Source organism: Mus caroli, chromosome 1 (genome assembly GCF_900094665.2).
Source record: "Mus caroli chromosome 1, CAROLI_EIJ_v1.1, whole genome shotgun sequence".
In the NCBI taxonomy this organism is placed as follows: domain Eukaryota; kingdom Metazoa; phylum Chordata; class Mammalia; order Rodentia; family Muridae; genus Mus; species Mus caroli.
In genome coordinates, this window is record NC_034570.1 from 38,705,610 (window position 1) to 38,721,614 (window position 16,005).

The window sequence follows — 16,005 nt, forward strand, 5'->3', positions numbered from 1 at the left end:
GACACACCCATTCCAACCAGGTCACACCTATTCCAACAAGGCCACACCTTCAGATGGTGCCACTCCCTGGTCCAAGGATATACAAACCATCACACCCTCCCTCTCCCTACTCCCTCTACCTCCTCTCTCACATTTTCTTCATATTTTTGTTTCTGTCTCTCTCCTATTCATTTTCTCCATGTATATCTCTCCTTTCTATTTTTTAAGTACACACATGCCAGTGATGGTCATTGTTTATAGTTTATTTATTTGTGTAGTCGGCACTTTGTTTTCTTTATGGGCATTTGTCTAGTCTTTCTACTGGTTTCAGTGTACCCACAGAAACAACCAAAAGTCCATTGGTAGGGTAGTGGAGTCTTGAACAGGAATATCCAGATATGGAGCATCCCCATTCTGCTGCCCTACTGTGCGTACTCTCAGGCAAGCCACATAACATTCTGAACCTCATTTCATAATGAAAGAATGTACACACACAAGTACACACACACACACACATACACACATAAGCACATTTGTACATATATTTATATATGTTTGTGTATGAAACATATGTATTTGCTTAAATTAGCTAAATTATATTTGAAATGACTTTATAGGCCATACTTCAACTAGTAAAGATAACTGTATGCGTATGTTTATATATAATTTGTGTTCTGCAATTGGTCAAATTTTTCTATCTATCTATCTATCTATCTATCTATCTATCTATCTATCTATCTATCTACCTACCTACCTATCATCTATCTATTTATCTATCTATCTATTATCTATCTGTCTGTCAGTCTGTCCATCTATCTAATCTATCTATTTGAGACTCACGTAACCTAGGCTGCCCTCATACTTGCTGTGCCGCTGAGGCTTGTCTTGGACTCCTGACCCTTTGGCCTCTACCCACTAAGTGCTGGGATTATAGGTCTGAACTACAGTACCTAGCTTGATTTTCACATTTGTACTTTCTCCCTTTGTCAGTGTTTCATGGGAAGGAATTTAGGGCCTGGAAGAATATGCTGCACGCAAGAGAGCTTCCAGTGATTTGTTTCGCATCCTTGGTTGGTCTCTGTCTGAGTAGAGAGCTACTATGGTAGTCGCCAGTGGTGTTGACCAACCTCACCCTTCCTTAGGCATTGATTAATTGTATCCTACGGTAAGGAAGACCCTTCTCCCATTTGTTGTTGTTATTGTCATGGATTGCTGTATTCAGTTGCAGTCTAACACTATAACGTACTTTCTCAAAGTGTCCCTGCTTTGGCTGGGTGTGGGTTTTCCTTCAAGCAAGCTCTTGTGGCTTTTGCTAGTTCCTAAATGTTTCAGGCTTTTCTTATATTGACTTTGCTGTAGCCCTGGATTTCATCAGGGAGCCCTGACTCTTATTGGAGATTATAAGTCAGGCACTGGTTTCTGGGTGAGCTTTGTTTCCCTCGGTAACAACCACGAAATAAACATGCTCCCTCTTGTTTTCGCTCTCTCTCTCTCTCCCTCCCTCTCTCTCCCTCTCTCACCATGTACATATGCACACTCAGAGCTGCATTTATTTCTGTACCCATTCATCTTTATGCTTATAGTTCCATTCTAACATCCTAGGAGGTTATTCTCGAATTTCCCTTCTTTTTAGTTCCTCCTTCTCTCTAGCCTCTCTTATGTCCTGACTTTCTACTAAAACTCAGGCTAGCAGGCCATGGCAGTCCCCTCTGCTGAAGAGAAGAAAGGTGTGGAGAGAGAGGATATCCTTGTCTTATTGATTTTAGTGGAATTGCTTTGAGTTTTTGTCCATTTAATTTGCTTTTGGCTGTTGGCTTGCTGTAAACTGCCTTTCTTATGTACCCCTTGTCACTCAGGACTTTTATCATGAAGGGGTGTTGAATTTTGTCAAAGGCTTTTTTCTACATCTAATGAGATGATCATGTTTTTTTTCCCCTTTCAGTTTATTTATAGTTTCATTTACTAATTTTCATACACTGAATCATCCCTACATTATTGGGATGAAGCATGTCTGATGGTGGTAGATAATTTTTATGATGCGTTCTTGAATTCGGTTTTTGGGTATTTTATGTAGTATTTTTGTATCTATGTTCAAAGGGAAATTGGTCTGTAATTCTTTGTTGAGCCTTTATGTGGTTTGGGTATAATGGTAAGTGTGGCTTCATGAAATGAATTGTTCTATCTTCACGTGTCCAGTTTGTGGAATAATTTGAGGAGTATCTGTGTTAACTCCACTTTGAAAGCTGAGCCATGTGGGCTGACCAGTTGGAGTTAAGAGATGGGTGTGATTTTTCTTTTTGTTTTAGGTCTTTCAGATTTTGCTATTACATTGCTAGGATGAGATCTCTCCAGGGTTTTTTGGTTCTTGTTTTTAATGTAGGCACTTAATGCTATGGATTTTCCTCTCAGCACTGCTTTCATAAATATGGGCATAGTATTTATTCATTTTCATTGAATTCATTGAAGTCTTTAATTTTTATCTTTATTAGTGTCTTGACCCAGATGAAACATAATAAGTAGTAAATAGTACTTTGGGGTTATCAGTAGGAAAGTAGATTCTAACAGCACAGACAGTAGACAGCTGCCAAGCTATTGTGCTAATTAAGGCTAATTGTAAATATAAAGACCATGAGTGTGTCTTTTGTCCAGGAACTCAATAACAAAATGTGGGATAGAAGCTTGAGATTTTAAATATTAAATACTACATGTACTCATTTCATTTCTGATTTTGTTAATTTGGATATTTTCTCTATGCCTTTTAGTTAGTTTGGGTAAGGGTTTGTCTATTTTGTTGATTTTCTTGAAGAACTCTGATTCTTTGATCATTGATTCTTTATATTCTCTTCTGTTTTACTGATTTCCTTTTTACTTTTTTCTTGCCATCTACTCCTTATGGGTGTGATTTTTCCTATTGTTTTAGGTCTTTCAGATTTGCTATTACATTGCTAGGGTGAGATCTCTCCAGGGTTGTTTTTATTTATTTATTTATCTATTTTTATGTATGCACTTAGTACTATGAATTTTCCTCTCAGCACTGCTTTCATAAATATGGGTATAGTATTTATTCATTTTCATTGAATTCTAGAAAGTCTTTAATTTTTATCTTTATTAGTGTCTTGACCCATTTTTTATTTAGTAGAGAGTTGTTCAGCTTCTGTGAGTTTGTAAGCTTTGTGTTGTTTCTGTTGTTAATATCCTGTTTTAATATATGGTAGTCTGATTGGATAAAGGGAGTTACTTCTATTTTTTGTTTTTATTGATACTTGCTTAGTGTCCAACTACTTGGCTAATTTTGGAGAGAGTTCCATGAGGTGTAGATATGAAAATGAACTTTTATTTTCCTGTAGTAATTGTCTCTGAGGCTCACTGCCTTGTCTGCTAACCTAGGCCTGGAAGCTTCTAGCCTCCATACAATCTAATTTAGGCCTAGAGTTTTTTCAGCCTCTTAGAGTTACTGCTGAATATATTTGCCCATTCTAGATTTTTCTTAGCTCTGGCTAACTGGTTCAACTCAGCTGTTCTGGCTCAAAACTCCTCTCTGAGCTGACCAGTTCAAACTGGCTTCTCTCAGCTTCTGACTGAATGGCTCTGCTTGGCCTTATACTAAATTTGCCAATCTGTTCTATTTCTGGTTCCTCCTCATACTCTGGCTTGTTCTGTCTTTATATGTGTCTAGTTTATTTTCTCTACAACCTGTCTCTGTGAAAATGCTCCTTTCTTCTCTCGGTGCTGTTCTCTCTTAAGTCACCTCTTCTTCCTCTGTATTCTCATAAGAGCTGGGCAGATTTGTGTATTTCCTATTCTATCGTTTTTTTTTTTTCTCTAATTCATCACTTTTTCTGCCATTCAAGTAGACATCACTTTCAAATGTGGATGCTTCCTTCTATAGACTAATTTTACTGCCGTTGCTTGGGTTTAAAGGTGTGTACTAAGGGTGTGTCTCTGTTCCAGCCTAAGGGATTAAAGGTACTAAAGGTGAGCCACACCACCCTTAGAAACGGTTTTCTAGTAAAGGACACAATCTCAGTTTCACATTGTGATCAGATAAATCCTTTTGTGTTTGGTGAAGTGTTCTATAAATATCTGTAAGGTCCATTTGGTTTCTACCCTTTGTTAACTCCAGCATCTCTCTGTTATAGTTTTTGTCTGGAAAACTGTGGTGGTTTGAATGGAAATGGCTCCCATAGGCTTATAGAAGAGTGGCAATATTAGGAGGTGTGGCCTTGTCAGAGTAGGTGTGATCTTGTTGGAGGAAGTATGCCACTGGGAGCAGGCTTTGAGGTTTCGGTAACTCAAGCCTAACCAGTGTCATTCTCTGTTCCTACTGCCTGATAATGTAGATGTAGAACTCTTGACTCTTTCTCCAGCACCATGCCTGCCTGCATGCCATCATGCTTCCTGCTGTGATGACAATGGACTAAAGCTGAACTGTAAGCTAGCCTTTATTAAATATTTTTCTTTATGAGAGTTGACATGGTCATGGCGTCTCTTCATAGCACTAGAAATTCTAACTAAGACAATGATGAGAATGGGGTATTAAAGATTCCCACTATACGTGTATTTGTCAATATATGATTTAAGCTGTTGTAGTGCTTCTTTTACAAACTTGAGTGCCCTTTTGTTTGGGGCATTGATGTTAAGAATTGAAATGTCCACTTGGTAGATATGAGTGAGTATTTAGTGTTCTTCCCTATCTCTTTTAATTAGTTTTGGTTTAAAGTTTATTTTCTAAGATATTAAAATGGCTACCTCAGCTTGCTTCATAGGTCTGTTTACTTGGAATATCTTTTCCAACCTTTTACTCGAAAGTAATGTCTATCATTGATGTTGAGGTGTGTTACTTGGCTGTAGCCAAAAGATGGATGGTGTTTTCACAGCAGGCTGTTCGGTTGCACAGAGAGGGATGAGACTAGGGAATTGGGTGTGGAGGAGAGGAGGGAGTGGTGAAGGTTTTTAGTTAGCTTACCTGTTTCCCTAGCCTGCTCAGCTGGTGTGCTCACAGAGAATGCCAGTTAGAGACTGGGATACTAGGATGAGTGGAGGCAAGGAAGGTTGGAGATCTTTGTGATACATTTGGGATGGGGTGAGAGGAAAGTGATACAGCAGCAGGTAGGTGTCCTACTACGGAGTTGTGGATGAGACTGAGGGAATGGGACTGGAGGAGAAAATGGAGAGGTGAAGACCTGCTGTCAGCCTATCTGCTTCCCTGGCCGTCTCTCTGAGTTTTAAAAACAGCATTAGTCAATGGAACATAGCTTTTCAAAGTTAATATGCAAATCTTTGAGAATTTGTTTCCTACTTTTAGTGACCAAGAGCTTAATAGATCAATTTGTCTCATTGAAAAAGCTTGGTTGGAAGTGGCAAGTAGGTATCTGTGGTGCACTGTAGCAAACTAGTGAGTCGAATGTTTATAGCTATACTTAAGTCATTTCCTTTGGGGTTTGACATTGTTCAGGACTGCTCAGAAAGCTTTGATGACTTCACAGTGGCTCTAATGTTCTCATGTTAGATGAAGTGACATCTTGATTTTTTTTGGACAGGAAGTTTTATTGAGGTGCAGAGTGTGGTCAGCAATAGTGAACTTCAAACAGAGTCATCCGAGGCTTCTACACATCTCTCTGAAAAAGATGCAGAGGAACCAAGAGAAACTCTGGAGGAAGGAACCTCCAGGGACACAGAGCGCCTCCTACAGGACAGCTCTGACATTGAGGCAATGGAAGGACACAGAAAAGCTGACATAGATGCTGAGGACGTGTCCAACGAATGGCAAGATATTAATTTGGTAATATCACATTTTAACTTAGTGCCAAGGAAGCCAAGACTATAGCTTTTGAGATTTTAAAAGTCGCTAGATAAATATTCACTAGCTGTTTTTAATTCATCTTGTTTCTTATAGCTCCCTTTTACTATGTAAGTTATACCTGGGGTTTTTAGTTAGGTTCCCTCCCATATGATGTAATGAGACCACTGAAAGGGACAGTCTTGCCTGGAAATCCCAAGTGGAAAACACTGTAAGGCTTATTGGTCATTTCAGCCAGAGGAAATGCGTGCTTTATTGTAACAGATGAACATAATTGGATCATGACTGTAATTTTCTGCGGCTGGGAACATGTTTTAGGAGGAACTGGATGCCCTGGAGAGTAACCTCTTAGCAGAACAGAATACACTGAAAGCGCAAAAACAGCAGCAAGATCGGATTGCTGCCTCTGTAACAGGCCAGATGTTTCTGGAAAGCCAGGTAAGTGTGACTTTAGCTTGGTCTTCCTTAGCCTTGACCTTCCTCTCAGAAGGACTGTGTAATACTGTCACACCCCCTTGTGGTCAAGGCCCACAGCACATTTCCCTGCTTGTTGCTTCTCTTACTGCAGGAACTCCTGCGCCTGTTTGGCATTCCCTACATCCAGGCTCCCATGGAGGCAGAGGCACAGTGTGCCATTTTGGACCTCACTGAGCAGACTTCTGGAACCATTACTGATGATAGTGATATCTGGCTGTTTGGGGCCCGGCATGTCTATAAGAATTTTTTTAACAAAAACAAGTTTGTAGAGTACTATCAATATGTGGACTTTTACAGTCAACTAGGTAAGAGTCAGAGTCTGGTCATCTCCCAGAGTTCTACACATTCGCTCTCCTGATTTGCCTCATGTGGTTTTTCTTCTCAAGGAACTCATTTGATGCATGAATGGAAATGAGAGGTCATAGGGTATTAAAAACTGGGTTTAAAATCCTAGTGTCTGTCTTGCAGTTAAATCATCTGACAAGGTTAGTTGAATACTTACTTGGTGGTGAACCAGAGATGTTCTCATAGTGTGGGGAAGGAGCCATTGTGACTTCTGCCACAGTGAGTGTTCCTGACACTCACATCCATCACCACTCTCTCATTTATCCATTCATCCACTTGGGAAATGCACACAGAATGACTCTCATGTCAGTCATTCTTGACAATAGTGAGAATGAAATATCTTTCTCTAGTGGAGGAGAAAGATGCTGGCCTTGTTTGCAAGTCATAATCTGCCAGTTAGTGTATACCATGGGGAAAAAGAAGCAGAGAGAGGGTAAGGTGCAGCTGCAGGAGGGTACATGCTGTTCCTCACAGGGTTGTCATCAACGGAGGCTTTGTTTGTGGCAGTCTTGGGCAGGCTCCTTAAGGAAATGGGAAGAAAACTGTAACTACAGTTTTGACAAAGATTGTGTCAGAGGGACTTAAAGATTTCAAAGCCTTGAGGCAGAACCTTGTTTATATACATATTCTAGAGAGGCAAGGAGACCAATGGGAATGGGAAGGTGGTGATAACAGTGGTTAACATTGGAGAGAAGAAACTGAAACCTTGTAGTGTCTGGTGCATCAGAGAGGAGTGTGCATGTCTTAGATGTAGGAGGTGGGAGGAAGGGTTCTAGGTTCCTGGTTCTGTTGCTTATGTTTTTTTCATTGTTTCTTACCATTTGGTTATCTCTGATATTAACTGGCCTTTCTGTCTCTGACTGGAGCCTATTCCTCTGAGCCTGGTTATATTGAGCCTCCTTGGGTCAGACTGTCTCTGGGTGTAGCAGGGGATCTCGAGAGCCTGTTCTGTTTGTGTTTTCCTGTTTCTCTTTCAGGGATTTATTAATTTCTTCCAATTGTTTGTGTTTTCCTGGGTTTCTTCAAGGTGTTTATTCATTTTCTCTTTAAGGACCTTTATAATCTTCATATAATTGGTTTTTCTTGTGCTTAGCACTGTTGGAATGAATATTCATGGCCTGCTGTAGTAGGTAGCTTGGCTTTAGTGGGAACATATTGTCCTTGTCCTATGCTGTCATCTAAGCAGGTGGGTTTGGGGTGTTAATAGGTCTAGGTGCTAATTTTTGGATTTCTCTTTGTTGGGTGGGTGTTTTGTTCCTGGGTTCAGAGAAAGGAGTGTGCATGTCTTAGATGTAGGAGGTGGGAGGAAGGGTTCTAGGTTCCTGGTTCTGGGCCAGTAGTAGAATGGAGCAGAGGAAAGGAGAGTTAAATTGAGATAAGTTCAACCTGAGAGTCTCACTAGATACACAGGCAGGAGTACTCTGTTGGTAATTGAATGCATATGCTTGTGGTCAGAGTAAGCAGTCTAGATAACTAAATGTAGAGGTCAGCTTATATAGAAAAATTCACATAAGACTATTTGAAATTTAAATCTCAACAGAATATTTAACAAAAGAACCTATTTTTAAATTAAATATGTCTTTGGATGTTGGTTTAACATATACAGTTTATATAATATGTTATATAATTTTTATAAAATATTAAAGAATGCAGTGGTTTATGCCTTTATTCCCAGCATTTGGGAAGCAGAGGCCCATTGGATCTCTGTGAGTTTGAGGCTAGCCTGATCTACAAAATGAGTTCCAGTACAGCCAGGGCTGCACAAAGAAACCCTGTCTTGAAAAACAAAACAAAACAACATCTGTCTGTCTGTATGTTCTTCCTTCTCTCTCTCTCTCTCTGCATATATATATATATGAACGATTGATTGATTGATTGATTGCTATTTATACAGGACTGGACCGTAACAAGCTAATCAACTTGGCCTATCTACTGGGCAGTGACTATACGGAAGGGATTCCAACTGTAGGCTGTGTAACAGCCATGGAGATTCTCAATGAATTCCCTGGACGAGGCCTGGAGCCACTCCTAAAATTCTCGTAAGGCTTTTTCTCATGCCTTTAATTCAGGTATATATATATATATATATATATATATATGTATATATACTCAGACTAATATATGGATTATTTTTAACTGAGCTCTTACTGTGCTGTTGCCTAGGCTGAGCTCAAAGTTGCAATCCTCCAGCCTCAGCTTCCTATGTAGCTGCCACTGTAGGTGTGTGCCATCACTTTTGAGAATCTGTTTCTAAAATCACAAGGTGTCCCAAGTCATTGTACATTGAGGCAGTAGTTGGTGACAGTGGCTGTGGTTTCCAGGGCCTTGGTGAATCTGTTTTTGGTCTATTTTAGTCTCGTTTTGGTCATGGCTGATTTATCCTAGTCCAGGGACACAAAGATGGTCTGTAGTGCTCATTAGTGTGTGAGCTGCCTCTGAGTTCATTTAGATGATTATAGATAGTCAATATGAGTAGGATATGCAGGCCTTATCAGTGGGAAAGATGAGTAGTTATATTCTACACTCTTGCCGTTTCTTGTGGGAGTAAATGGATAGCGGAGAAGCAAACGAAATTGTTCAGTATTGCTAGGGAAAATTTTCACCACTTGTTCCGTGTTATAAAAGAAGTCAACCATAAATGTGCTTTGAGGTGCAGGTCCAGGAACTTACATTGTAAAGTCACTTTCCAGGAAAACCCATGTGCTGACCCAGAGGTGTGCTGTACTTAAGGTGCAACTTCTGAGCTTTGGAGAAATTGACATATTTGGGATCTGTTATTGTTATGCCCAGGACTTGGGATTCTTTAAGGGGTGTATTAAGGGCAGATACTTGTGTGTTTTGGCAGGCAAGTTTTATGCTCCACAGCTATAGCTTCTTGATCATTATCCAAAGTCACAGAGATGGAATAATGATCTCTTCATCAGAGGAGCATTAAAAGAAAAAAGAAAGTATGCCATAATAAATTATCATTAAGATTGAAAATATTTTAAAGTGGACTTAATATTTTAAAAAAAATCAAAATTAGCAGTCTAATTTTGCTTAAAACATTGCCCATCACATGAGAGCAATAGTACTTGCCACTGTTTATAATTTAAAAGACCGATTTACTGTCTCTTTGTACACATACGCCTTGTCCATCATATCCTAGTTGGTGTTGAATGATATCTACACTAAATCAACCAGTATACTCTTGACATTTTTGGATCCACTGTACCTTCCATTTCACTGACCGGGGCCTGGAGAAATTGTGGCTTTGTGCTGCTGTTTTTTGAGCAGGAGCTGTAGGAGTTTGTCATCTGAGATTCTAGTCTCATTTGTGAAATGTTGAGCAAGGTACTTCTGAGTGGGTTTATTTCTTTTTGAGAGATGAGAGTAATTACAATACACATGAAGTACTTAACATGCAGTAAGATCTTTACCTTGCAGCTTAGTATTCTATACCACATATATTTGAATTGTGACTTGAAATTACATTTCCAAACTTTGTATTTAGCTTTTTCCCACTAGTATGGCAACTGTAACATCTCCCTGTTTTGTAAGTAATTGCTCCTGTTATCTTACAGAGAGTGGTGGCACGAAGCTCAAAATAACAAGAAGGTTGCAGAAAATCCCTATGACACCAAAGTGAAAAAAAAATTACGGAAGTTGCAGCTGACACCTGGTTTCCCCAACCCCGCAGTTGCAGATGCTTACCTCAGGCCTGTGGTGGATGACTCCAGGGGATCGTTCCTGTGGGGCAAGCCTGATGTGGACAAGATTAGAGAATATCCTTTCTTTCTTAATATTTATGGGTATATTAAGCCTCTGTCTTAGCTCTGTCACAGTGACCTAGCTACTTCAACAAGCCACAACTCCTAATAGTGCCATTCCCTGGGCCACGCCTTTACAAACCATCCCAGCTGCAGACCTGATAAAGTCAAAACTTTGGGACAAGGAAGCTGTTTATTTTGTTTTGTTTTGCTTTGCTTTGCTTTGCTTTGCTTTGCTTTGCTTTGCTTTGCTTTGCTTTGCTTTGCTTTGCTTTGCTTTGTTTTGTTATTTCCCAGTGCTGGGGAATGAACTCAGGGTTTCATGCATATACAGCAAGTATCCTTCAGAATAGATCTTAATTTGAAAGAAGCAGCAACAGCATGCATGTTATGAACACATGTTTAAGATTAATTATTCTGAGAGAATATGGAAGATTGCTGGCCTTCCATTCTGTGTATTTAAATAATAATTTAGTTGGCTGTTTCAACATCTACAATAGATTCAACCCACGAACAACTTCCTTTCTTAAAGAAGTACATAGGATATCTGCCCCTTGCTTTTATTTTAGGCTAGCCATACTTTGTACTGAGGAGTCTTCAATGTGCTGGTATGAGTTGTTCAGTGTCGTCTGCCTTTGGAGATTGATCAGAACTTACTGCAAGATGATCTTGTTGGAGTGGCTTGTTTTTCCAGCCTTTAATCTTTATAAAAACAATTATCTTGGAAGATACAGGGAATGGCAACAATGGTTGGCTTTTGAATGCTATTATTATTTTATTATTATTATTACCTGTTAAGTCTTTAAAAAAAAACTTCTATAAATCTTAACTGCCAGCACATTTTGTCAGAGGTATTTTGGCTGGAACAGGATGAAGACCGATGAATCCCTGTATCCAGTACTAAAGCATCTGAATGCCCATCAGGTAATTGTGGATTTTCTTTATGTATAGAGTGATGACTACTGTTAGTAGCTGTTAATGTACTGTTAACTCCAATTTCAGGGCAAGTAGCTGAAGGCTTGAACTGATGACACTTTAAAAACAGAGTGAAACAGAAGAAGGGGTTGGGTCCTAAGTCTTTTTGTTCATGCTAGTGTTGCAGTGTCCTTGTTTTTTTGACTTTGAAAAAATTCTAGTCTAATACATGACTTCATAGTAACATGTTTAATATAAAATATATTACTCCTCTGGAGCTATCTTCAGTTTTTAAAAGCCCAGAAAATATTCATTCCAAAACAATTTCTTCAAATACTAACATTTTAATTTACAACTTAGGATCTGGTCTTTATACTAACATTTCTACAAGAGAGGTTTTTGGCTAGTAAAATGCCCTTTTATGTGGCTTTCTGTGTTTCCAAATGGGTGTGTGTGCTTGTCTAATTCATGTGTCCTGTTCATATCAGATAAGTCTTCCCCCATCTCTGAAGCCATTGATGAAACATACATACAAATAGAAATGAGACTATAGTTTTAACAGTGAAATCAATTTCCATTAAATTTGGGTAATTTAGGAAAAGCATTCAAATGGGCAGTGATTTAAAAAATATTTCCAGGGGTTTCCTGTTTTCTGTCTGATGATATTTACCTACCAGCAATAGAAACCTACTAAGAATGAAAATATTTTCTAGTGACTAGTTATTCCTTAATTTCAGATAAATGCTAGTGTAATATATATTTCCTTTCCAAGATGAATTTTTTTCTCTCTGAAAAGCAAAGATAGTCTAGAAAGTAACAATAGTAGATTAAGACTGCTACTTCCATTCGAGGTGTGTTTCCTTTGTGTTTATTTTCCTTTGCCTCCCATGCTAATTTGCTCCTGTGCATAAATCCCTCTTGATAGAGTGGGTCTCCTCTTCCCCTGGGCTCATGAGTGTATACCATCTTCTGTGAGTTGCATTGCTTTTTATAGTTTCAGAGGACCAGCTTACAGTCCATGAAAGTTCACACTTGCTGTTTCTATGTTTTTGGGCATTTACTTTTCAAGTAGTTATGAATGATGCCATAATTCACACTTGGTTTAAGAGTATCTCTCAACTGTGGATTTGCTGAGTTAAAGGCTTGACCTTTGTTTCCTGGCATCTAATGCATCAGCAAACTTGTGTCTTGAAGGTACTGTATGATGATAATGATTTTAAAGGAAAGGCATTGAATGACTTAGGCATAGACTCTGTGAAATTCTGTTGCTGCCAAAGAAGAGGATACAATTGTTATGAAAAACAAAAACAAAAACAAACAAACAAAAATAGCTAGAATTGCCTTCTGGAGGCCACAATTGCAAATTCTTGAAACGTAATAATCCACAGTTCAACGTGTTGAGTTGGTGTAGCAACTACTCACTTGCTTTATTGCTTTCTTTTGTTTTAGACCCAGCTCCGGATTGATTCCTTTTTTAGACTAGCTCAGCAGGAAAAACAAGATGCCAAACTCATAAAGAGTCATAGGCTAAGCAGAGCAGTGACATGTATGCTGAGGAAAGAACGGGAAGAGAAAGCTCCTGAGCTGACAAAAGTGACTGAGACCCTGGATGATGCAAAAGGAAAAACCCAGAAAAGAGAGCTACCATATAAAAAAGAGACTTCAGTTCCAAAAAGAAGGAGGCCTTCAGGAAATGGTGGATTTCTAGGGGACCCCTACTGCTCAGAATCATCCCAGGAGTCTTCATGTGAGGATGGAGAAGGTTCATCTGTGATGAGTGCACGACAGAGAAGTGCAGCTGAGTCGTCAAAAATCAGCTGCTCAGATGTGCCTGACTTAGTGAGAGACCCTCCTCATGGGAGGGAAGGCTGTGTGTCCACTAGTAGCTCCAGCGAGGATGGTGAGGACAAAGCCAAGACTGTCCTAGTGACTGCTAGACCTGTATTTGGGAAGAAAAAACTGAAACTAAAGAGTATGAAGAGAAGGAAAAAGAAAACCTAATTTAAAGAGAAAAAAAAAGGTCATTTAGAAACAAAAAGTGCTTGCAATGTATTGAGAGCATAAGATTAAATCGCTGGGCGTGATGGCGCACGCCTTTAATCCCAGCACTCGGGAGGCAGAGGCAGGCAGATTTCTGAGTTCAAGGCCAGCCTGGTCTACAAAGTGAGTTCCAGGACAGCCAGGGCTACACAGAGAAACCCTGTCTCGAAAAACCAAAAACCCCCCAAAAAAAAATTAAACCTATTTCTATAATCTCTATTTTGAATGTATAGTTTTATTCTCTTCTTTTATTTTCTGAATTTATTAAAAATCAAAGAACAGAATAATTTTACATAAAAATACACCTGTTTTACTATCCATATTGTTATCCGTACACAAAAGTGAAACATAGTATGTTTTGGTCAAACTGTTGTACATATATGTGATAGCTAGGCCAATTCATCTAGTTTACCATTACAGGGATAGACATGCACATATAACTGTTAGACTATGTGGCACAATCCGAGACAAATCACACCAGCTGCAGGTCTCATGTGGGAAGTTTTTATTGGCAGAGGTGGCCTGGGGTGAGGGGTGGGGTAGGGGGGCAGTGTGTGAAGAGGGAAGAAGAAGAGGAGGAGGAGAAGAGGAGGAGGAGAAGAGGAGGAGGAGAAGAGGAGGAGGAGAAGAGAGGGGAAGAAGGAGGAAGAAGAGTGTCTTAGGGTTTTACTGCTGTGAACAGACACCATGACCAAGCTAACTCTTGTAAGGACATTTAATTGGGACTGGCTTAAAGGTTCAGTCCATTATCATCAAGGGGGTAACCTGGCAGCATCCAGGCAGGCATGGTGCAGGAAGAGCTAACTTCTACAGCTTCATCTGAAGGCTACAGATACTGACTTGCTGGCAGCTAGAATGAGAAACTTATAACCCACACCCACAGTGACACACCTACTCCAACAGGACCACATCTAATTCTGCCACTCACTGGGCCAAGTATATACAAACTATCACAAAGAGGAAGAGGAGAAAGAAGAGGAGGTGGGGGAGGCTGTAGGCCAGGGGATGAACTTTTGGCTGTCCATGGATGCACCTGATGCTCTGATGACAACATCCCACTTTTTCTTATTAAGAGAGGAAAAGGGCCAGGGGAGGGGATGGTGAGGTAGGAATACAGGTGTAGGATCTCTTAAACTGCTTCCTGCTATCTAGGGGCATCATCAATTTTGGGGTGTAGATGACCTTCACAATTAGGGCTCGTTTGATAGTGCTTCACATCGGGTTCTTCTGTGAACAGTGGTTGGTAATCCTATAAAAGGAACTGATTAATTGGTTAGAATTTTTTTTTTAATTTGTCATTGGAGGAATGTGGAGATGAGGTTAATAATGCATGGGGCAAATAGTAAAGCCAGAAAAATGAGAAGTGGGCTTAGGAAAGGCAGTATTCACTTCCATACAGGGTTCTTGAAAACCAGGAATCAGAGGCTGCCTGCTGTTTCTCTCCCTGTGGTTTTTGGTTGTCTGATTGTAGCTGCTGGATTTTGTTTCTCACTATGCTGGACTCGATGGAGAAGCATCATTTTTGGAGGAAAAGGCAAAGACCACCTTCTTTCACTATAGGAACATCTAGTCCCCACCGATTCTGAAACACCACTGCTGCCAGAGAATTGATCTATCTTTGCAGGGAGAACATGGTTTGGGTGACTTCTTGAAGATTGTTGTAAAGTGGGGAAGAGAACTGATTGTATAAGGTTAGGGAGGTAGTCAGCCCTGCCATTCCAGTACTAACCCTATAGTATTCCCATAGTGACCAGGAATGACATGAGTTTGAACTTCCCTCTTGTTAATGTTGGGCAGGTACTGTGTCTACAACCAGGACTGGTAAAGCTCTTTTCTGTGGATTATTCCTAATCCAAGGAAAGGAACACCAGCATGTAAACTCCTCACCAACTGAAAGTTAGATGACATACCTGAGTGCCACAGAGAACTGATGTGTTCTGGCCTGTAGGGCACTGTGGCAGAGATGAGGTATCACGTGTTATGGCTCTGTAGCATATGTTATGGCTCTGTCTAGGGAGCTTAGCATTCCTAAAACATGTGTCCCTGACGTCTTTAAACAGTCTACTATGCCAAAAAGTGTGATAGAGAAAAAGTATGGTGTCATGACAACACCAGAGTTGGGCAGGTGATGAAAGTCGAGGTGAGGTTGCTTTGCTTTGAGGAGCTGTAAGTGGCAATTGTAAGTTAGTTCCAGAGGGCACATATAGCCAGCAATCTTTAAAGAGACCAGGTGGGTGACATTAAGGAAATGGTAGATCGAGGTCAGGGTTTGAAGCATAAGGAAAAATGATAGGTTAGTACCATTTATGAGGGAGAATGTCAAGGAAGTAAAGACCTTGGAGGAGTGTTTAATTACTTCTATTTTTCTGATTCCTAGAGGTTGGACAATTGAGATGTATTTCCTCTGGATGTAAATAGTACTTACTGCAGCCCAGATAATAGTGCCTACCCATAATCCCTGTTTTCCACCTGGGTTCCATGGATCTTGAATATATAAGAGAGTCTTGTGTTGTTGATAGAAGTGATTGGTCCATGATCCTAACTATATGTATCTGGCAAGACCAATATGGGCAGCTGCCATATTTGTCTGGCCATTTTTTACTAACATTTTTCATCTGGTTAAAGAGAAAGCAAATAAAGAGGTCATAATATTTAAATGGAATGGTGGATATAGGGGTGACAACAATTTGGATTGGCTCC

General features: G+C 39.8%; 1 protein-coding gene across 3 annotated transcripts in view; it reads left to right on the top strand.

Moving 5' to 3' along the window:
- Ercc5 (ERCC excision repair 5, endonuclease) overlaps positions 1 to 13,398 on the top strand; it is a 34,756-nt gene extending 21,358 nt beyond the window's left edge. For all 3 annotated transcript variants that reach the window (XM_029476430.1, XM_021160458.2, XM_029476431.1), the window contains 7 exons: positions 5,520 to 5,761; positions 6,098 to 6,217; positions 6,348 to 6,561; positions 8,496 to 8,640; positions 10,165 to 10,365; positions 11,190 to 11,274; positions 12,715 to 13,398. In XM_029476430.1, the coding sequence (XP_029332290.1) occupies positions 5,520 to 5,761; positions 6,098 to 6,217; positions 6,348 to 6,561; positions 8,496 to 8,640; positions 10,165 to 10,365; positions 11,190 to 11,274; positions 12,715 to 13,266 (1,559 nt within the window). In that variant the 3' untranslated portion in view covers positions 13,267 to 13,398. The remainder of the gene's footprint in view (positions 1 to 5,519; positions 5,762 to 6,097; positions 6,218 to 6,347; positions 6,562 to 8,495; positions 8,641 to 10,164; positions 10,366 to 11,189; positions 11,275 to 12,714) is intronic.
- Positions 13,399 to 16,005: the final 2,607 nt, after the last annotated feature.